The sequence below is a fragment of the Tricharina praecox genome (genome assembly GCF_024521635.1).
Source record: "Tricharina praecox strain CBS 144465 chromosome Unknown BZA05scaffold_1, whole genome shotgun sequence".
Classification (NCBI taxonomy): domain Eukaryota; kingdom Fungi; phylum Ascomycota; class Pezizomycetes; order Pezizales; family Pyronemataceae; genus Tricharina; species Tricharina praecox.
Genome location: NW_026250403.1, coordinates 2979929 through 2999173, shown reverse-complemented (window position 1 = coordinate 2999173; position 19245 = coordinate 2979929). Strand labels below are relative to the sequence as shown.

The following is a 19245-nucleotide window of genomic DNA, read 5'->3' as shown; positions in this document are numbered from 1 at the left end:
TGGCGCTTCTCGTGTAGAGTTAAAGTGATGAGTGGAGGAGATATCAGAGACGTGTAGGGTATTAACCAAGTAATGTGATTTATAACAGCGAGAACCACGGCGAACAAGCGCAGGAGAAGATGATGACGATAAACATGAAGATAATCTCTGCGATTACGCTGAACACGGTGAGCAAAGAAGCAGCCGTGCAAAATCCGTGAAAAAATCCAGAATTGATTCCCCAATCAACCAACCAATGGGGAGGGAAATAGATTGAAAAGCGGCCAAGAGAAGATCTAGAGTAGAAGGCGAATGTGGATCGCCATGGATGGCTCGCCACGAAATAGCGACACAAAACCGGCGCCCCGTGAAGAATGAGGAGAAGACGCAAAGTGAGGGGATCCGCAGTCTAGAGCTACCGGCACCGGCTCTCCACATAATAGGCATAGGGATATAAGGATGGAGGACGGAAGGTGGAGATCAAAGAAAAGAAGAAAAGAAAAGAAATATCATGAGACGCACGACACGCTTCCCTCCATATCAACACTTGGTAGCATCACCATCGACATTCGTCGATGTCTTCCCTATTCTGCAGGGAGTGGGGGAGATGCTGGCTGCAAGAAGGCTCTCCACATCGGCCGGCCAGAAGCGGACGGTATTCGCGGCCAGGCGTCATGTTCATCTATCGATCAGACTCTGCCTTGCGCATAAAGGATAGGGATTCCGGGTATCACTGGATGCATACATTGGGTACTCAGGTCCTGTTCGCCATTTCTTCACGGCCGGACCTATCCGCTGTCCGCCCACCCACCACACAAAATCCGATATGCTGCAGCTTCCGACACGAATAATCCCACCTATACCGCCCTTCACCCCGCGGAGGAGCCGCCATACATTAAATTAAAGTTCGGACCCAGCCTTTAAGGAGAAGAAGACATCGACCTCCAGCTCCACGAACAAGCTTTTCACAAACTCAGTCAGATATAACCTCCAGATTCCTCCTCTTCCTCTTCTAGAGCATGTGGAGCTCACGAAACTCTATAGAACCCACGGCACGCGGACGCCCCGCATTCAAGCCCTTCCCTTCCCGTGAGGATCCCGTCTCAGCGCACCTGAACACATGCACGCACTCGCGGGCCCAGCTGGCCCAGCCCTCGACGGGCTTTTCCCTTCAAGCTAGGAGCCCTCGAGCGTTAACGCCGGCGGTAGATGTTCTTTGTCTTCTCCAGGCACGCCCGTGGGTGGTCATGACATCATTCCTCTCTCTAGACCACTGGTGCCGCTCGGACTGGTGCTGGACAATAACTAGAGGAACTATCGCTGGCGTTATTCGGTGCTGCAAAACATCCGGCCATACATACACGCCATAGCCAGGGTGGATCAGATCTGGGCCGGGCGGCCAGACAGCCATCCAGCGAGACAGCCATCCATCCAGCCAGCCATCCATCCAGCCAGCCAGCCAAAACCCGGCCGAGCGCTCGAACGAACGAACTCTAGGTGTCGAAGAAATCCAGAAATCCACATCTCCCCGTGCGTACGCCGTCTTCGACTTTGACTTCGTGTCTCCGCACCCCCCTCCTCCCTCCCCCCACGCGTACATAGCACCCCCATCCATCCATCCATCCACCCATCCCACGCACGCAGCAGTGCGCACACGCGACAAAGAAACCCCGACCGGCCCCAACACAACCTAGGTTACCCAAGTTATGTACCAACCCCCCACCAGAGCCCAGCCCAGACCCCGCCGCCCCACCCTGGATCCCCGCTGAGATCCCGCCCGCGCGCGCAACCAGTTCGATGGAATTATCGTAAGGCTGAACGAACGTTCCTTCCCGCTCTGGCTCCGGCGCCGCGCTCCGGTACTGTGCTCCGCACAGACCGCCCGCACCCCGTCCGCAAAACTGTAGGTATGTTATGTATGCACATCGCCGCTGGAGCGGACATTCCTCTTCTTTGCCGTGTGTAGAGTCGATATGTATAATGTAGGTCCCTATCTGCGGCCGGGTGTATTGTACATACAAAGAATTCGTCAACGACCTGTCACATTCCTCACACGTACCTCCCTACCACCTAGTACGTAGCCTACCACGTCGACCCCCGTCCAGCGTCCGGGCAGACGATCAGCCTTGAGGCGAATGGACGAGAGGGAAAGAAAAAAAAGGCGATGAAACCACGGCATTCCCGGGTTTTGATTCGCCAGACGAGCCGATCTATGGGACGGGGCAGGGTCCCGAGGTTGGCAGCGAATAGAGCCGCTGCGATCACTGGAACCTGTCTGTCCAATCCAATCACTCGTGTTTCTTGCCTGTCTGCTTTCTTGTACTGTAGAGCCCCCGAGGAGCCCCGCTTTACTCTACTCAAGCGCAATCTCAAGCTCATGCTCAAGTTCATAGAATCAACTCGTCTATATACAACAGATCATCTTCATCTTCATCTTCTTCTTCATGATAACCGCCCTTCTAACTATCCCTCCTCTCCATCTAGAGCAATCGTTATGGAAAGCAAACAATCCTCGTCACCAGCTACCCATACAATGGTACGGTAATAATCGAAGCAAAAAACCCCCCGTAGAAATGTAAAGCAAAATGTGCGCGCTATGGAAGGAAGAAAAAAAACTCAAGACGCCAGATCCAATATTCCCATGCCCCATGCCCATGCCCGTTTCTCCTCGAATCAATACTCCATGAAATTCCGAAACGCCCTTGGTGCTCGTTCTCTTCCCGTCCCGTCCACCGCCGGCAATTAGGTCTCTCCTCCTCCTGCAATGCAGCCCGAACATATAGTTGAGCGAAGAAAAACAGTATAACGTAGTAAAAACAGTGTAGCGCTCGGAAGGAAATGTAAGAAAACAGCGAGGTCATGACATAGCGTTCCGGCCAAAGACCCACGCCATCCAGTTGCGCTTCTCGACCTTCTCGACGCGCACCGGGGGCGGTGAAGATTCCGAGCGGGCGCCGGTGCTCCTCCGCAGAACCTGTTCCCACTCCTTCGGCTGCTCCATACGCTTCGCTTCGCAGATGCTCCCCCATTCGCTCAGCTGGCGGACGAATCCAAGATTCGGACAGACGATGGAGCGGCGCCGCTTGACGATGCGGAGGGCTTGTCCAAAGGTCATGCCGCGCTCCGCCATGAGGTACGCGATCACGGCCGAGGCCGAGCGCGACACTCCTTCAACGCAGTGCACGAGAACCTTCGAGTCCTCCGACTCGCCGAACGCGGAATTGATGAATGCCACCACTTCCGGAAGTCGGCTGAGGATGTCGGTCGTGCTCGTGTCGCTGATCGGGATGATTTGGTGAGTGATACCCGCCGGCATCCGCGGCGCTTCTTCGGCCGTGACGATCGAGAGGACATGGGTGAACCCGTACTCGGCGAGTGTCGGCGCGGACGAGGCGGCGGTAATGCCGGAAAGGTAGAGCCTTCCTGGGAGGATTGATGAGACGACGGCGCGCATTGGTAACGAGGGCGTGTCGGCGGTCGACTTGGGCCACGAGAAGGAGAATGAGGAGCTTGCGCGAGTTGCTATGCGCGTGAGGGTCTCTTGTAGCAAAGGGTGCTTTTCGAAGGTACTCTGCAGATAGAGCCGCAGCAGGCGCCGCAGGAAGTTTTCGAGAATCATCTTGTGTGTTGTTATGAGTGCGACCGGTTTCGGATAACTGCGTCAAGTGGTTCGGTTATTCTGTGTGTCAGTTGTTGCGAGAAGTTGGGGGAGTTTTGTTCTCTAGTGCGACGGCGATAGAAGAAATTGAATATCGGGGGTGATGGACAGGGAACGGTGGTCTTCCTGCTGTGCTTTATGGTGGGGTGGTGCTTGCTGGGTAAATAGAGTGGAGGTGGAGGTGGAGGCAGAGGGGGTGGGTCGTGTGGGTAGCTGCAGGCGTGTTCTTCGACTTGCGGGCAGTTGGGATGTTGGTTGGTTGGTTGAAGGGAGAACTTGGGGAGAAAGCGGTAACGTAACAACTTCAAGACGCAGACGCTTGCGGAGGAGGAAGATTGTGAGACAGGGCTTGTGAGTGCTCGTACACTAGTCCTTTTCCCAATTTCCAGGGAAAACCCAGGGCCTGAGTGCATTCCAGTGGTTAAGCGCAGCAAATCGTGTCATTTTTACATAGAGCGAGCACTCGCCTCATCTGTCCCACCGCGGTTCCTCCGGCCACCGGTAAGTGGGTTGATGCTAGCGTGAGAGCGTGATCAAACTAACGGAAGGTAGGGAGATGCGATGTAGAGTACGCAGGAAGTACGCAGGAATCCTCTCCTCGGAGTCCCGTCCTCGGAACAACATCACTCTCATCTTCCATGCCTACATACCGGTACTTGCTCATCACCAGCATCTCCGAGCCTCATTCCGTGCTTTACTCTACCCGACGCATACATAGACCGCTGGGCAGCTATCCATTTCTTCCCTGCGCTATCCCCGTCAAATGCGCTTCCACCCTCGTATCTATCCGTGTCTCCCGCGCCATCATCCCAGTCTTTCCGCCGTTTTTACGCCTTTTGCCGTCGTTATCCTTGCACTTGGGTTCTGCGCCGGAGCTCCGACAGTGCTGTAGCTTCGAGAAAAGCTGTTGTTGCGCGGACGTCGGACTTTATAAACCAGATGATCGAATTCGCGAGAGACGTCAACCATTTACACGTATCAGACGGCGACAGACAGCGACGATGCCATACTTTCAAACTCTTCAGGACAGACGCTTGTCTCGGCAGGATGCAGACATCCCGGCATTTGCCAGACGTACTCTAGGCGACGAAGAGCTATGCGTTGTAAGGGCGGATTTGCGTTCATGGCCTGGGATGTCGGCTGCGGTAAAGTGCCGGCATCATACTACCGGTCGTACGGGTTTGAAATTTGAAGAAACCGACACCTTGCCCCCTGTGGCCGGTTGCGGATCGTACCGGCATTTGGAAGTGCCCGTGTTCTCTCGAATTCAGTACCTACCGGTAGGTACTTGGGTAAGTACTTGCCTGGGTATTCAGTAGATGTTTCAAGCCGACAGTCCAGCCTGTGATGATGACCCAGAGTCTATGTGCCGGTCACATCTCGGAGTATAATCACGTCGGGATGCGAAGCGGAAGCGGCTCCGGGATCTGTATGGCGGGCTAGGAGGGCGCGTGCGGTGGGTTTGGCGGCGGCGGTGGAGACAATATAGTACTTTCGAATCGGCTTCGAAGCTTCTAGTAGCCCATAACAGCGACTTCCCTCGATGGCCAAAAGGAGAGACAAACACGACGGAGTCGGATAAGGCACGCAGTTGCAAAAAGCAAATCGCACGGTGGAAAGCGGATCCAGCTGGACCCGTTAATCGAAAGCGGCGATAGAAGCGGCGGCGGCGGTGGCGTTAAAGCTTAATGAGAAGGAAAGGACGACAAAAGAAGTATTCGACCTTTGTATCATGACTGTGTTGCGAATCCGTGTCTCCTACCAATGTCCTTTGGCGCGATGTGGGTTCCTGTTGTTCTTCGTCCAGCGCGCGCGAGAGAGAAGGAGAGAGCATCATTTTATTGTCGCATTGTCGCATACGGCCTGTCTATTAGTATCGGTACTAGGCCATGACGATCACAAACACCGACTCCGCAGGACTTGTGTTCAATCATCACTGCATTCGACCTTGCCCTCCGCAGGACGTCAAAAGCGGGGGGGCCCCTGCAGGCTGCAGAGTAGGCGCGCGAGTGCTCTGCAGTGATCGCCCGCCCCCACGAATCGCCGAGAGGTTATAACTATAACAGATTTGCATCCGATCCCATGCGGCACCGTTCCTACGTCGGTTTGCGTGTATTGTACATATACATCGCCACTCTTCAAGAGACCGTCTATTCCACTCCATATCGCTGGTACTTACTCTACCTCTGTTCTTCCTGTGTGAAAAAACAGTAATAACGTACCGAACGTCGTAATGCCCCGGATCTGCATGGGGCTGAGTGCCCGAGCTCGATGCACGATGTTCTGTTGGGCCGCATCGTTGTTGTACTCTGCCCAGCGAACCAGAGACATCCGCACTCGCTGCCGGCCAGGTCTTGCTGCAGGACAGACCAAAACGCCGTAGTCACCCTACCACCCCCAGTTGCCGGGTTATGTTGCACTGCTGCTCTGGTCTGCCTTGTTATAGGTATCTCACTTCTTCCTCGTTGCTCCGATTTCACTTATAGACGGCATCTCTCCCTCGTCCTCGTCCTCGTCCTCGTCCTCGTCTGTCTCCCCGTCACTACATACTGGAAAAGCACACCCGACACTCGCTCTCCAACTCTGTCTGAATCATTCCGCCTGGCGTTGTATTGTGTGCATCTCCTTTCGCTGAACTTTCCCGTCCACTGGCATACGTCCCTCGATGCATCCCCTTGTACTGGTCATATCATGCATCATCACATCGTCCGCTGCTGAATATGGCTATCCTCCGCCGGTAACTGGCACCAAACAAATCAGTACTCCCGGAGACCCGGATGTCATCATCACGTACAAAGAGCCGGGCAACGAGATCTGTCGGACGTGGTATCCGGACCAGAAGCAGTTTGCCGGGCATGTCCATCTTCCGCCGAGCACGTTGACGGCCATCAGACAGGACTACCCCATCAACACCTTCTTCTGGTTCATTGAGGCTCGGGAAAATCCGAAGGATGCGCCATTGACCATCTGGCTCAATGGAGGACCTGGTATGTGGTCTCCAGCCGAAAGAAGCTGCCGGTTGCTGATGCAAATGTCTTAGGGAGCTCGTCGATGCTTGGGCTGATGCAGGAGGTCGGGCCCTGTAAAGTGGTTCCGGCGAGCAAAGAATCACTCACCACGATCCCACGAGAGGTAGGTACCTGGTGTAAGATTTCTGCCGGGTACTCGAAATAGTGACTGATGCGATTTTTAGTTCAGCTGGGATGGTGCGAGTAATATGCTCTTCATTGATCAGGTACACATCATACATACGGCTGGGTACTTGGGTGTCCGCTTACTTCGGACCGTTATGCTTATTCGAGACGCTTAGCCGAACCAAGTTGGACTTTCTTACGATACACCAACAAACGGCTCCCGAGCTTTGTTGGATCCGAATGCAGATCATATGCCTGGAAAAGTTGCGCCTCCCCAAGACGACCAACCAAAGGCATCCGAAGTCACCCCTGCGAACGACACCAATGCAGCCTTTCTCGAGGCACTGCGCACCGTGGCATTGATCAATGGAACATTCTCCTCGGACAACGCAGATTTCACCGTGAACACGACCCAGATCGCGGCTGTGGCTACCTGGCACTTCCTTCAAGCGTGGTTGACCAACTTCCCGCAGTACGCTGGCTCATCGAGCGTCAATCTCTTCGCTGAGAGCTACGGTGGAAAGTATGGCCCCACATTCTTTGAATACTTCGACAAGCAGAATAAGCGCCGAGAAACGGGCGAGCTTCCTAAGAACGAGACGGTGGAGATCAAACTGGAGGCACTGGGCATCCTCAATGGATGCATTGACGTCTTGACGATGACTCCTGCGTACATGGAGTATAGCAACAACAACCCCTATGGCATCGAAGGTATTCCTGAAGAGAATCGGACGATGGGCCTTGATATGTTCGAACGGCCAGGCGGATGCAAAGAGCAAACCCTACAGTGCAGACAACTGGCCAGAGAGCTCGACAGTGACAACACGGGCGACAATGAGAGGGTAAACGAAATATGTGCCCGCGCAAACGAATTATGTGATTCTATCAAGGGACTCTTTTCGTTGTCTGGAAGGTTTGTGCTACGTAGAAGATCTTGTACCGTATTATTCACTCACAAGATACCTATAGGAGTTATTACGATATCGCTCACGACACGGCAGATCCTTTCCCAGGAGAATATCATCATGTACGATTGCTGTCTAATTTCTGGTTTGAAGGCAGAATCTGATGGCGTCGCAGGAATATCTGAACAACGTTACTGTACAAGAGGCCATTGGTGCTCGTGTGAATTACACGCAAAATAGCAACGCCGTGTTCCGCAATTTCAAAAACAGTCAGTCTCCTATCATTCTCTACCGCTAATATGTGGCTAATCGAAAGCACAGCTGGTGATTTCGTTCGTGGAGGGCAATTGGAATCAATCGCCTACCTGTTGGAGCAGGGTGTACGTGTAGCTCTAATCTACGGTAGGTTCTAGTTCTCCCACAGAACCTCTGGGTGATCTAACTGACTCCATCCCCAGGCGATCGAGATTACATCTGTAACTGGCTGGGAGGCGAGGCGGACAGCTTGGCCGTCAATTACACCAACTCAGACGATTTCCTGAGTGCAGGGTATCAGGATATCGAAGTCAATGGATCTTATATCGGTGGTCAAGTTCGGCAGCACGCCGGATTCTCGTTCTCGCGGATATAGTGAGTTCGGCCATAACATCTCTGGGAGTCCGCATGATTTCTAATCCCAAGCTCAGTCAAGCCGGACATCTCATTCCTGCCTACCAACCCGAGACGGCATACAGAATCTTTGAGCGCGTCATTAAGGGCCTTTCGATCGCCACCGGAGAGAAAATCACAGACGATTACTCGACGACCGGAACCGTAAACAGCACCAAGAGTCTGGTAGCTGCGCCACCCCCAGCACCAACCTGTTTCTACCGTGATATCGCAACTTGCGATGCCGACGGCTGGCTCCACATTGCAGATACTACAGGCGTGGTTTACAACGGCGTAGTATACAACAGCACCGATGACTATCCGATTCTGGAGCCGCTGCCTCCTTATCCTCCGACACCTACCGGTAACAGATCGTACATTTCGGAACGGAATGAGACACCAAAAGCTCTGCCTACTGGTGGTAACCTGCAGTCGATGGGACCCAGTGTCCGTGCTCCAAGTGCTGCGGCGCTTTTGGTAGCTATTGGGTTTTGTATCGGATTGCTTTGAGAGAGCTTTCTAGTATCCTAGGCTGTCTAAAGGATATGATGTGGGAATGAAGAGAGGGGCGTGTTTGTCGCTGTGTAATTTTATTACTAGAGGTCGGCGTCTTGTCGAGTTGTACGTTTCGTAAGTAATGGCCTGCATGCGAGGAGAGTAACGAGGGTGATAGGAACAAGAGGAATTATGAGAACAAGCACAGAGTAATAATCAATGGAATGAATTCTAATCATTACTCAAGTACCTTTGTAGGTACATCATATCGTATTCAACCGTGGCCGATCATGACAATAGTACAGCCTTGTTCCGTCTCCCTCGGAACCTACTCGATGTGGTGCTCGGCTCGTGGGAGCACCCCAATTGACCTTTCTTTGGGTTTCATCATTTGACATTCAACTATGACTGATCATGAGACCACGGGTTGACCTTTTATGGTACGAGTCGATCCCTGGCCCTTCGACGAGTGACAGCACAGTAACTTTTGATTCCCTTTATGACGCTCGCAAATACCCGTTGTATGAATGTACATTAACCAAGCTCCATCTCAACCCAACAAACCAGCCGCCAGAGCTTCCAAGTCCTCCAGTGTCTCGGGCTCATCCTCCGCCTCAATGACTCTCCTCTTCTCCTTCTTCCTCTTCTTACTCGGCCTCTCCGACTTCTCCTGTAGCTCAACACCCCCACCTTCTTCATCATCATCACTAGTAGCATTCCAATCCGGCAACTCCAGCTTTCCATATAGTTGGATGCCCTCCTCCTCCTCATTATGTTCCGCCGCCATCTCCTCGCCCATCGCCTCTCTCTCCAGGCGCTTCCGCTTCTCCTTCTTCTCCTTCTTCTTCCTCTTTGCCAGATCGCGATCCTCGACATCAGCGATCTTGACCTTCTTCCCCTCCGTCTGCAAAAAGCTCTTCCTCTGGTCCTCAGGCGCACCAGACGCAAGGAACTTCTCCTCATCCTGCAGCTCGTACACGGACCGCGCATTGCCCTCGTCGTCGAAGCGCAGTTTTACTCCCTTCGACTTGAGCGCCGCAATCTTCTTCTTCGACGTCACCAGCTTCTCGCGACGCTTGCTGTCGATGATTAGCTCCTTGCCGTCGGGGCCGAGGACTACCTTCTTTATTAGGTCGACCGCCCCGCCGGTAGAGTCCGCATCCGCATCCGCCTCCTCATCCTCCTTGTCGTCTTCCTCCTCTCCTTCGGAATCGGAGTAACCCGTCCGCTTCACCTGCAAGAAGTCCGCATCGTCATCCGAAGCGTCCGCATCGTGTACGAGGCTGCGGTAGTGCTCAGCGAGCACGTTCTGGTTCTGCCGCTCGACCATCTTGTCGTGTTTAGTGCGGACCTTCTTCTCGTCCTTCTTCTCGTCCTTCTTCTTAGCCAAGTCGGCGTCGCTGTCATCGTCGCTGTCTGCTGCTGCAGTGGCGGCGGCCTGCTCCTCCTCGAGTTTCCGGAGCGCACGGGGCAGGTTCTTGCGTTCCTTGATCCGTTCGGTATCGGCCGTTTTCATGCCCTTGATCCGCGGCTGCCCGGGGAGCCCAAGACTGCTGGCGAACTCTTCGAGCGGGTATTCCGCCAGCTGGAAGGTTTCGCGGTCCTTCTGGATCGAGATGCTGCGCACGTAGCTAACGAAGGCTTTCTGCCCGAGGTATTTCAGCTCCGGGTCTTTGAAGCACAGGCTTTGCATCTGCGGCTTTATCTCTTTCTTCTTGGACTGCTTGGCGTTGACCCGGACGATCGGCACTTTCTTCGCCTCCAGACGCTTGATTACGCCTGTCTCCTCGCTGGGACAGAGGAAGAGCAGTGCCCGCCCGGTTTTTTCGTAGCGCGCGGTACGACCCACGCGGTGGATGTAGGTATCGGCATCTTCTGGTGCGTCAATTTGGATCACCCAGTCGACGCCGGGGAAATCGAGGCCGCGGGCTACCACGTCCGTCGCGAAGAGACAGCTGTTCGGCGAGGCGAGGAATCTGGCCGTGATGTCTGTGCGTGCAGTTTGCTTTTGTTTTCCGTGGAGGTGCAGCAGCGGGATACCGATGTGTAGCTGTCGGAAGGTTTCGTAGACAAAGCGGACCTGCTTGCACGAGCTCATGAAGACAATGATCTTTGCGGTCAGGTGGTTCCGCAGGAAGGCGAAGAGTGTGTCCAGCTTTTCGTGCAGCGGAACAACCATGTAGAATTGCTCCAGCGTTACGGGCGTGGCCGATGCGGCGGCCTCGTGCACGGCAACGTACTCGGGCTCCTTCAGACTCAGCCGCGCAAGATCGGACACACTCTTCGTCTGCGTCGCCGAAAACAGCAGCGTTTGTCGTTCCTGGGGGAGATTGGTGATAATCGCATCCAGCGTCTTCCGGAACCCCATATCCAGAATCCTGTCGGCCTCGTCAAGCACCAGCATCTGCAAGTTCTCAAAGTTGAGCCCAACAGTCTGGTCCATATGCTGCAGCATACGGCCAGGTGTGCACACAACGATGTTCATGCGATGTAGCGCCTCCTGCTCGTCCTTCAGCTTCTTCCCTCCGATCACCAGGCCCGCCGAGAATGTGTGCTCCCGCCCGACTTTCCGCAGCACCTCAAAGATCTGAGTTGCCAGCTCGCGCGTGGGAGAGATAATCAGCGCACCGACGCCATCGAGGTGGTTCCATTGCTTGCGATACAAGTTCTCCAGCACGGGGATCAAAAAAGCCAACGTCTTCCCGGACCCGGTCTTCGCGGCGCCGAGCACATCTTTGCCCTTCAGCGCGAGCGGGATTGCCTTCCGCTGGATATCGGTGAGCGCCTTGAAGTGTGACTTATCGAGCGCGACGGCAGACTGGCGGGTCAATGGTAACTCGGCAAAGAGCGTGGCGGTCTTCGAGTCGAAGTTCTCGACCGCGGTGGAGAGTGCGGCGAGCTCGTTTTCGTCTCGTTTGCGCTTTAGGCTTTTGCTCAGGCGGCGGGATTCGGCGGTCGCGGGACCCTGCTGGCCTTTCTTTTCGGGGATGGGGACACGGATGGGCCGCGTGGGCGCACCGACGGCGACGGAGGCGACGGAGGCGACGGAGGCGGATGGCATCGTGGTGGATTTCTCGTGAAGACCGCCTTCGTTCGTCGCTGGTGGGATGGAAGACGAGTGCAGAAAATGTAGCTACCAACGCTAACCATTCCGGTAAGTACCGGAGCATGGAGTATCACTCAATAGGGTTGTCTATGCATACACCGCGAAGAGTGGAAACGAGGTCCACGTATGATGTAGTTCGGCATTGCAAAATAATGCCCTTCATGGTCCGTGCTAGAGGCTTAATTTCTTCGCTGTTGCGAGGACAACAGCTCTTTGTATGTTCGCACTGATGAGATGGGTTATTCTTACCGAATCCAGCTGTAGTCGCTCTACTACGCTGTGGCTCGGCGCCCCCATGCGTTGCTCGCGACGCTCGCTCCATGCGGCTGTAGCCTGCAGAGCCACAAATCGACGACGATACCTCCCACCGCGAATCTCCACCACAGCACCACCATCACTACGCTCTCCCGAATCCGAGGCCACCACTATCGAGACCAGCCCTCGATTCTTGCGGGAGCGGTGTGCAACCGCCGGATTGCAGCTACGCGTCTTCCCCTCCATCGTTTGAACTAGCACCCGCTTTCATCCCCCCTCGAATCGTTCGTCTCTTCAGGAGTGGATTGCTGCAACCATGGACTACGCGAGAACCCCCGCAACGCCTGCCGCCCCCGGCCAGCAAGCTGCTGTCACGAAAGCCCAGCAGTTTGAGGACGAGAAGCGAAGAATCGTACAGTCCTGCTTCAGCAGACAGGACGCCGATGGCTCCAGTACGTAACCTCATAATGCCTGCCTGCTGCTGGGAGCTACCTCCCTGAGCTGTCCTGTCCCTGTCCCACATACATATTCAAAAATAAAACGAAAAGCCCCCCCACCCACTCGCACAAATTTCTGTAGCTTCCTGTCGCTGACCCGAATGCTGCGAGTATGAAGCCCTCGAGGATTACATCACCCATTGCCGAGTCCTCGAAGATGGCTCGTCGTCTGAGCCGCCGCCGCCCGGCGCGCCGATGGGAAACGGCAAGGCCCGAGTCATCATGGTCGCCGTCCGTAAGTCCGGCCGGGTGCGAATGCATAAGGGCCGCGAAAACCCCAATGGCTCGTTCTCGATCGGAAAGACGTGGAATCTCGATGACCTCCAGTGCATCACGACGTATCCTGCGCCCAATGAGAAGGGGTTCACGGTCACGATCCTGAAGGCGTATTACTGGCAGGCGAACACGGCTAAGGAGAAGGACTTTTTCATCTACTCACTGGTCAAGATCTACAAGAAATACACGGGTGGAAAGGTGCCAGAGCTACTTGGCCCCAGGAAGGCAGAGCTGGATGCGTTGATGGGCCCCGGTGGTGCGGAATTGCTGCCGCAGGAGGAAATGAGGAGCCCCGTTGCCTCGACTGGAGGTTCGCTGTTGGCATCAGCGCCGTCGTCGCTGCCGCCGTCGTTACAAGCCACCCCGCGAAATGCCCCGTCGATGGAATCCCTGAATAAACCGTCGCGCATACAGCCATATGCTGGACAAAGAGTACCGGGCGAGAAACCGCCGCCCTCTCCGAGTACAATGCGGCCGCCGGGATCCTCGAGTGGACTCTCTGGTCGTAGGACTCCCGTGGATACTGCACCTTCAAGACATACCCCTCCTCCAGTGCCACAAGTGGTGCCGCAAGCTTTGAATGGAAGGCGGCCATCAGATGGGTCTTCAACGAGGTCTGGACAGAGTAGGACTCCTTCAAGCTCACGGGGTCCACCGCCGTCCGAGGACGATCGATCGATGAGGCGGGCTCCCTCGCAGGAGAGGTACAGGACGGCATCCATCAACAGCCAACAGTCGCAAGAATCACGACGAGAAGCAATGGAACAGTATCCTCCCTACCAGAATAACAAAATGCCGGGTCCCTCACCGACACCCCCACCCCAAGAGAGCCATTCAATGCCAAAACCGAAGGCCAATAAAGACGCCGCGTCCCACTTCCGACTGGCTGCCAATGCCTATGGCTTGAGCAGCCAGCTTGGAACACCTAAGGCCCGCCCAAAAACACCTACCACGCCTACTACTTACACGAGCCAACTCACGAAAGAGCCGTTAAGCATGTCACCAGAAGCACCCCCAGTCATGCCACAGATCAAGTACCCACAGGAACGCAACCCTTCAGGGGACCAGTCGAACGGAAGTAGGAGCAGAAGTAGGAGTGGTTCTAGGCGGCCATCGGGAGATGAACCACAGCAGCGTTCTCGGTCTCGGCCATCAAGGGAACAACAACCATCCCCGGCGCCCGCAGAAATACCACCATTAGTTCCAAGAGAGCCCTCTTCTAAGAATGACATACGGGGTAGGCCACCTCCCTCGAGGGAAAACAGTCAGTCTTCGCTGTCGCAACAAGCTTCCTTGGCTTCCGCACTCAGGGGCGTCCCCGTCATCACGGAACCCGCCTTGATGATCAGAAAGCCAACATTTCCTCTGGCCACACCGACTATATCGCCGCCTGCAGGCGAACAAACAATAGAAGTGCCCGCGGAGAAACCATCAGTACCGGACTCGGGCTCACTGATGGCGCCCAAGGGACCGATTCGGGCGCGCTCACGAAGCCGGAAGCGCCGGTCTGATAAGTCGTCATACCTCCACGGCATCGACAAGAGCGGGATGAGCGTAGACATTGAGGAGCTCCTGCAGGAATTCAACTGGGATGCGAAGGGGAAGATCGATCAGCTGAAGGCGGACGTAAGGAAGGAGCTGTCGCGAGTGGAGTCGAACAATGTCATCATCAACGTTGATGGCGATGATAGGGTCGACCAGTTGTCGGTTCTGCTTGATCAGGCGATTAAGGAGTGTGAAGAGATGGATGGGCTGCTGACGCTCTATGCCGTTGAGCTGACGGTACGCCGTCCCCTTTTCCCAGGTGTATCTTGTGGCTGGATGCTAATATGGCCGAGCAGAGTCTCAATGATGACATCACGCATATCGAGAACCAATCTCAGGGTCTTCAACTGCAGACTGCAAATCAGAAGACGTTGCAGAAGGAACTACAAACGCTACTAGACACCATCTCGATATCGCCCGCACAGATGGAAATCCTGCGGAAGGGATCGATGGATGCCCCGAGAGGCTTGGAACAGATCGAGCAGACATTGGTATCCCTTTACAAAGCCATGCGGACGATAGAACCCACTAGTACGCACGACCCATCCTCACCTCGCATTGGCCGACGGGGCTCCTTCAGCGACGAAGGTGTGGGCAGCATGCGGGCCTTGCAGGAAAGGAAGGAAGAGTACCGCAACAGCTGCCGCGCATTCCTTGCACGCCTACGACAGTTCCTCAATAACAAATTCCAATCGGAGCTCACGGATATCAAGAGGGATGCCCAGATCGGTCAGGTAAACTCGGGGCTGCACCCCAGGATGATCGGGCACGACAAGGCGTACCAGGCCATGTGGAAATTCGCAGGGCTGATTACGTTCGCGCGAGACGTCGACGGCGACGAATATGTTGAGTTGCGGAAGCTGTACGGAAAGATGGCGAAGTCGTTGATGATGGAGGAAATCCGAGAGCAAATCGGTGCTTGGAAGAAGATCTCCAAGAAACCGACCCAGGAGGAGCAAGACCTCATCTTCAACGCACCGGAGAAGGAAGAGAGTGTGACTGCCAGTTTGGGAGCTAGGAAGCTCACGGTCAAGAAATCGATTGCTCGCATTCGAACTGGTGGAGGAAGTTTCAGTAGCAATGAGAGGCCTTCACCCGGTATCATCGCCTCCAATGCGGCGTTTGCAGGGGCATTTGGAGAGATATATCAGCTCGTGTTCAAGGAGCAGAATTTTGTGGTCGAATTCTTCCACTTGTCTTCTCGGAACTCCTCGGACTTCGTCGAGTTCGTGACCAGAGGCCCGCCCGAGACACGCCGGCTCAACGACCTGGGAGGACTCCGCACTGTCGAGCCGGATAAGCTCAAGGCAAAGGTCATCTACGAGTACATGGGCGAGCTCTTTTCGTTCCTACTACAGGACCTCCAGAATATGGTCGATTGGGCCACACTGGGAGATGCCACCCAGGGAGTCGGCATCATGTATGCCGTCGAGCAAAAGATTGCGACCGTTGACGAAACCGACCAGGAGTTTCTTGCGAAGATGCTTCAGACACTCCATGATCGTCTTGCGGGACTGTTTGCACGATTCTTGGACGAGCAGGTTAAGGCTATTGAGGATACGAAGGTCAAGATCAAGAAGAGGAAGGGTGTCATCCAATTTATGCGTGTATTCCCGGTAAGCAGCTTTCCCTCCTTCTCCATTACAATATTCGCCTACTAATGCTGACTGGCTATGGAATAGGGCTTTGCGGCTAGAATCGAGGAGCAGATCCCGTACAATAAGACAATTGTCGAGTCCGACGATCTCAGTATCCGCGAAATGGTCAATGAGGGGTACATCAAGATCAACAAAGCTATGTTCGAATCGCTGCAAGCGATTGCCAAAGAGTCTCCAGCAGTGGCGAGTCAGAACGTCGACCCCGAGGACAAGGAGCAGCTCAACTACCACATCATGATGATCGAGAACATGCATCACTACCTTGAGGAAGTTGATACTAAGGGCAACGAGGTCCTTGAGGGCTTCCGTAAGAAAGCCGATGAGGAGTATCGTGAGCACATGGGCTTGTACATTGGCGCCGTTATTCGCCGGCCACTGGCAAAGCTTTTGGTATTACCATCCGCGTCCGGTTAATCCGTGCCCCGCTAATTGCTCTCGTGTAGGACTTTGTCGAGAATGTCGAAGCGCTCATAGCATCCGGTACGTCAGCGGAAGACATCGCGGGTAGAAGTGCGCACAACAAGGCCGCCTTCAAGAAAGTCCTCGAGCACCATGCCGAGAGCAAGGATATCCGCAAGGGTATCGAGCAGCTCAAGAAGCGTGTTGACAAGCACTTTGGCGATGGCGACGAGTCAGCACTGAGCCAGAAGCTCGTCGACAAGATCCTACTCAGGCTCGAGGACGAGTTCATCAATGTCCACAAGCGCATCATGCTGTTGCTTGTAGGACCGTACAAGGAGTCTGGATTGGAATGTGAGTTTAAAGTTAATGATGTGAAGGTTGCGTTTAAGAAGTAGTTAGAGGGGAGAAGGATAGGTGTCAACTGTACAAGTTCACGTTCGCTCGAGGTGTTTTTGTCGATGTTAGGTTCTTTTCTTTCTTTCTTTCTTGCAAGCGTGGGATTTGGCTGCATGTTATTTTTTGGTTTTGGGTTCGGTGCTGTGCTGGATGAATATGCGGGGGTTGTAGGTATGAAATGAATGGTGCATACAGTTTCGAGGTTCCATATCTGTTGCCTGTGGCAACAATTGTGATGACTCTCTTCGCGTGATCACATGGGCTCACTCGTCTTGGCCCGTGCATCCATTGTGTCACCGCCACTATGATATTTAGAGCGACGCGGCCCTTGACCTCCATCAACCCCACACCTGTCGCTGGCTCCCACTGCACCTTCACATATACAACCGCACCGATGAACCGCCTCTTTGGATCCAAGAACACGGCGCCGAAGCCGACGCTCACGGGAGCGATCAGCAACGTGAGCTCGCGCAACTTCCGCCACCTGGCAGTTACTATACTAACACCTGACTTACAGCTCGACACGCGCATCGAATCGGTCGACGTGCAACTCGCGAAAGTCAATGCGGAGCTCATGACGTTCCAGCAGCGAATCAGCAAGATGCGCGACGGGCCGGGCAAGCAAGCGATGCGGCAGAAAGCGATGAAGGTCCTCCAGCGGCGGAAAATGTACGAGACGCAGAAGGACCAGCTGGAGCAGCAGAGCTGGAACATGCAGCAGGCGGGAATGATGCAGGATAATCTCAAGAGTCGGTCTACTGTTGCTACTGCTACTTTTTCGGCGGTGCTGGAGATTGCGGTGGTGGCGCCGCTGTTGCTGCCGTGGAAGAGTCTGGGCTGGGAGGTCGTGGGCGCAGCTTTAGTGTGGGTTGTGCTGATGTGGTGGCGGTCCGGGAGGGCAGACGTTATGGTCACTGTCGATGCGATGAAGACGACGAATAAGGAGTTGAAGAAGCAGTATGGCAAGGTCAATATCGACAAGAGTAAGCTCATGCCACCTCCCCTGCTGGATATCTGTTACGCACGACTAACCGACTTGCAGTTGAACAGATGCAGGATGAAATGGCCGACTTGATGGATATCGGAAACGATATTCAAGAGTCGATATCGAGATCCTACGACATTCCTGACGGTGAGTCGACCACCTGCGTACATACGTAATACCCAGATCGACAGAGCTAAACGGATAATATCACAGAGGTCGACGAGGCGGAGCTCGATGCTGAACTCGAGGCTCTCGGCGAAGAGGTTGAACTCGGCGGTGGATGGGAAGCCGAGAGCTCTACCTCGCTCCCAGGCTTCCTAGAAGACGCTGACGCGGTCCCAAGCTTCCTCGATGAGCCTCCCTCCAAGATCAAGGAGGCCGTCTAGCTTGCTTCCTAATACACATATGACTGGTTTCCATGGGTGTTATCGTATCAGCGTTTGTTTGTCTTTAGGGAGTTCATTCTTTAGGTGTCATTGTATTCTATACTCTATAACGTGAAAGCACGACTGTGCTCTACACACTCTATCATGCGTCTTTGATTCTCACCAGCACCTCGAGATCGAGCCCTTGCAAGCACATCCAGACAAACGGCGATCCGATTGGTAGCGGATGTGACCTGCAGAGTAAGTCCAACTGCAGGTAACTATGGCCCGCCAACGAGCACCTCGAGAAAGGCCATGCTTCGTGTGGGGTTCACGAGCGACGACGGCCATGTGGCTGTTGTGGCCTGTATACGATGCTTGCCATTTTACTGGCGAAGCCCGGCCAGCCATGCCAGGGTTGTATTGACTGTACCGCGGCTAACATCGAGGGCCTTATCTACTTACCTTGTATGTGAGGAATGGCCGCCTGGAAAATGAGTGAGCGAGCACGCGACAAACAGGTACGGAACCGATACCCATCGCAAAAGGGTAATATTTTGGCTTCGAATGGTCCCAGTATCTAGCCGTTTGTATATGAAGCTTCTGAAGAACTGGATCCCGCGAAAATTACCTTCACAAATGCCGTAGTGGTACAACTACCGGTTCTGGCGATACGGCACTGATGCCGTCGGTGCGCAGCTGCGGCGAAGAACCCTCTCCTTGCCCGGCAGCACCGTCTTCTCTCCGCCCCGCCTTTTCTCATTGTCAGCACCATCATCGTCATCCTGTTCCCGAAGCTTGGGTAGATAGAGAAAGTCATCATCTTCCTGCCTGTCCTAGTCGCACACATCTTTCTTATTTACCGCCGTTGCTCTGTTGGAGCTCTGTTGTTTCGTACTCTATGTAAGGCAGGCTGGTCTGGTATTCGTCCATACAAATCC

General features: G+C 54.4%; 6 protein-coding genes across 6 annotated transcripts; 4 read left to right on the top strand and 2 right to left on the bottom strand.

Annotated features, from left to right (window-relative positions):
* Nucleotides 1-2549: 2549 nt before the first annotated feature.
* On the bottom strand, nucleotides 2550-4058 carry BZA05DRAFT_383572 (protein-tyrosine phosphatase-like protein). Its single transcript, XM_051482235.1, has one exon. The coding sequence runs from the start codon at nucleotides 3596-3598 to the stop codon at nucleotides 2837-2839; it is 762 nt and encodes a 253-aa protein (XP_051344777.1). The 5' UTR covers nucleotides 3599-4058; the 3' UTR covers nucleotides 2550-2836.
* Nucleotides 4059-4188: 130 nt separating this feature from the next.
* Nucleotides 4189-5163, top strand: BZA05DRAFT_23164 (uncharacterized protein). The gene has a single exon (XM_051479824.1). It carries the CDS (start codon nucleotides 4276-4278, stop codon nucleotides 4954-4956), a length of 681 nt encoding a protein of 226 aa, XP_051344776.1. The 5' UTR covers nucleotides 4189-4275; the 3' UTR covers nucleotides 4957-5163.
* A 908-nt stretch (nucleotides 5164-6071) lies between these two features.
* BZA05DRAFT_23101 (serine carboxypeptidase) lies at nucleotides 6072-8877 on the top strand. Its single transcript, XM_051479814.1, has 9 exons — nucleotides 6072-6624; nucleotides 6678-6769; nucleotides 6831-6872; nucleotides 6948-7684; nucleotides 7741-7798; nucleotides 7852-7945; nucleotides 7998-8078; nucleotides 8135-8306; nucleotides 8363-8877. Exons 1-9 carry the CDS (start codon nucleotides 6303-6305, stop codon nucleotides 8832-8834), a joined length of 2070 nt encoding a protein of 689 aa, XP_051344775.1. The 5' UTR covers nucleotides 6072-6302; the 3' UTR covers nucleotides 8835-8877.
* Nucleotides 8878-9289: 412 nt separating this feature from the next.
* On the bottom strand, nucleotides 9290-11933 carry BZA05DRAFT_383567 (P-loop containing nucleoside triphosphate hydrolase protein). Its single transcript, XM_051482234.1, has one exon. The coding sequence runs from the start codon at nucleotides 11878-11880 to the stop codon at nucleotides 9370-9372; it is 2511 nt and encodes an 836-aa protein (XP_051344774.1). The 5' UTR covers nucleotides 11881-11933; the 3' UTR covers nucleotides 9290-9369.
* Nucleotides 11934-12232: 299 nt separating this feature from the next.
* BZA05DRAFT_366843 (exocyst complex component Sec3-domain-containing protein) lies at nucleotides 12233-17156 on the top strand. The gene is made up of 5 exons (XM_051481543.1): nucleotides 12233-12632; nucleotides 12796-14735; nucleotides 14795-16114; nucleotides 16181-16546; nucleotides 16600-17156. The coding sequence occupies exons 1-5, from the start codon at nucleotides 12497-12499 to the stop codon at nucleotides 16951-16953; spliced, it is 4116 nt and encodes a 1371-aa protein (XP_051344773.1). The 5' UTR covers nucleotides 12233-12496; the 3' UTR covers nucleotides 16954-17156.
* A 134-nt stretch (nucleotides 17157-17290) lies between these two features.
* Nucleotides 17291-18475, top strand: BZA05DRAFT_383564 (Snf7-domain-containing protein). Its single transcript, XM_051482233.1, has 5 exons — nucleotides 17291-17414; nucleotides 17472-17703; nucleotides 17857-17937; nucleotides 17997-18086; nucleotides 18153-18475. The coding sequence occupies exons 1-5, from the start codon at nucleotides 17349-17351 to the stop codon at nucleotides 18323-18325; spliced, it is 642 nt and encodes a 213-aa protein (XP_051344772.1). The 5' UTR covers nucleotides 17291-17348; the 3' UTR covers nucleotides 18326-18475.
* Nucleotides 18476-19245: the final 770 nt, after the last annotated feature.

What these genes read in the sequence shown, in the direction of transcription:
- BZA05DRAFT_23101 (XM_051479814.1), top strand. Translation starts at nt 6,303, where the DNA reads ATGCATCCCCTTGTACTGGTCATATCATGCATCATCACATCGTCCGCT. An exon ending in ATATGCTCTTCATTGATCAG is followed by an intron (nt 6,873 to 6,947) that starts GTACACATCATA and finishes CGAGACGCTTAG; the next exon opens with CCGAACCAAGTTGGACTTTC. An exon ending in GTTCCGCAATTTCAAAAACA is followed by an intron (nt 7,946 to 7,997) that starts GTCAGTCTCCTA and finishes TCGAAAGCACAG; the next exon opens with CTGGTGATTTCGTTCGTGGA.
- BZA05DRAFT_23164 (XM_051479824.1), top strand. Translation starts at nt 4,276, where the DNA reads ATGCCTACATACCGGTACTTGCTCATCACCAGCATCTCCGAGCCTCAT.
- BZA05DRAFT_366843 (XM_051481543.1), top strand. Translation starts at nt 12,497, where the DNA reads ATGGACTACGCGAGAACCCCCGCAACGCCTGCCGCCCCCGGCCAGCAA. An exon ending in ACAGGACGCCGATGGCTCCA is followed by an intron (nt 12,633 to 12,795) that starts GTACGTAACCTC and finishes GCGAGTATGAAG; the next exon opens with CCCTCGAGGATTACATCACC. An exon ending in GGCCACTGGCAAAGCTTTTG is followed by an intron (nt 16,547 to 16,599) that starts GTATTACCATCC and finishes GCTCTCGTGTAG; the next exon opens with GACTTTGTCGAGAATGTCGA.
- BZA05DRAFT_383564 (XM_051482233.1), top strand. Translation starts at nt 17,349, where the DNA reads ATGAACCGCCTCTTTGGATCCAAGAACACGGCGCCGAAGCCGACGCTC. An exon ending in TCACGGGAGCGATCAGCAAC is followed by an intron (nt 17,415 to 17,471) that starts GTGAGCTCGCGC and finishes CCTGACTTACAG; the next exon opens with CTCGACACGCGCATCGAATC. An exon ending in ATCCTACGACATTCCTGACG is followed by an intron (nt 18,087 to 18,152) that starts GTGAGTCGACCA and finishes ATAATATCACAG; the next exon opens with AGGTCGACGAGGCGGAGCTC.
- BZA05DRAFT_383572 (XM_051482235.1), bottom strand. Translation starts at nt 3,598, where the DNA reads ATGATTCTCGAAAACTTCCTGCGGCGCCTGCTGCGGCTCTATCTGCAG.
- BZA05DRAFT_383567 (XM_051482234.1), bottom strand. Translation starts at nt 11,880, where the DNA reads ATGCCATCCGCCTCCGTCGCCTCCGTCGCCTCCGTCGCCGTCGGTGCG.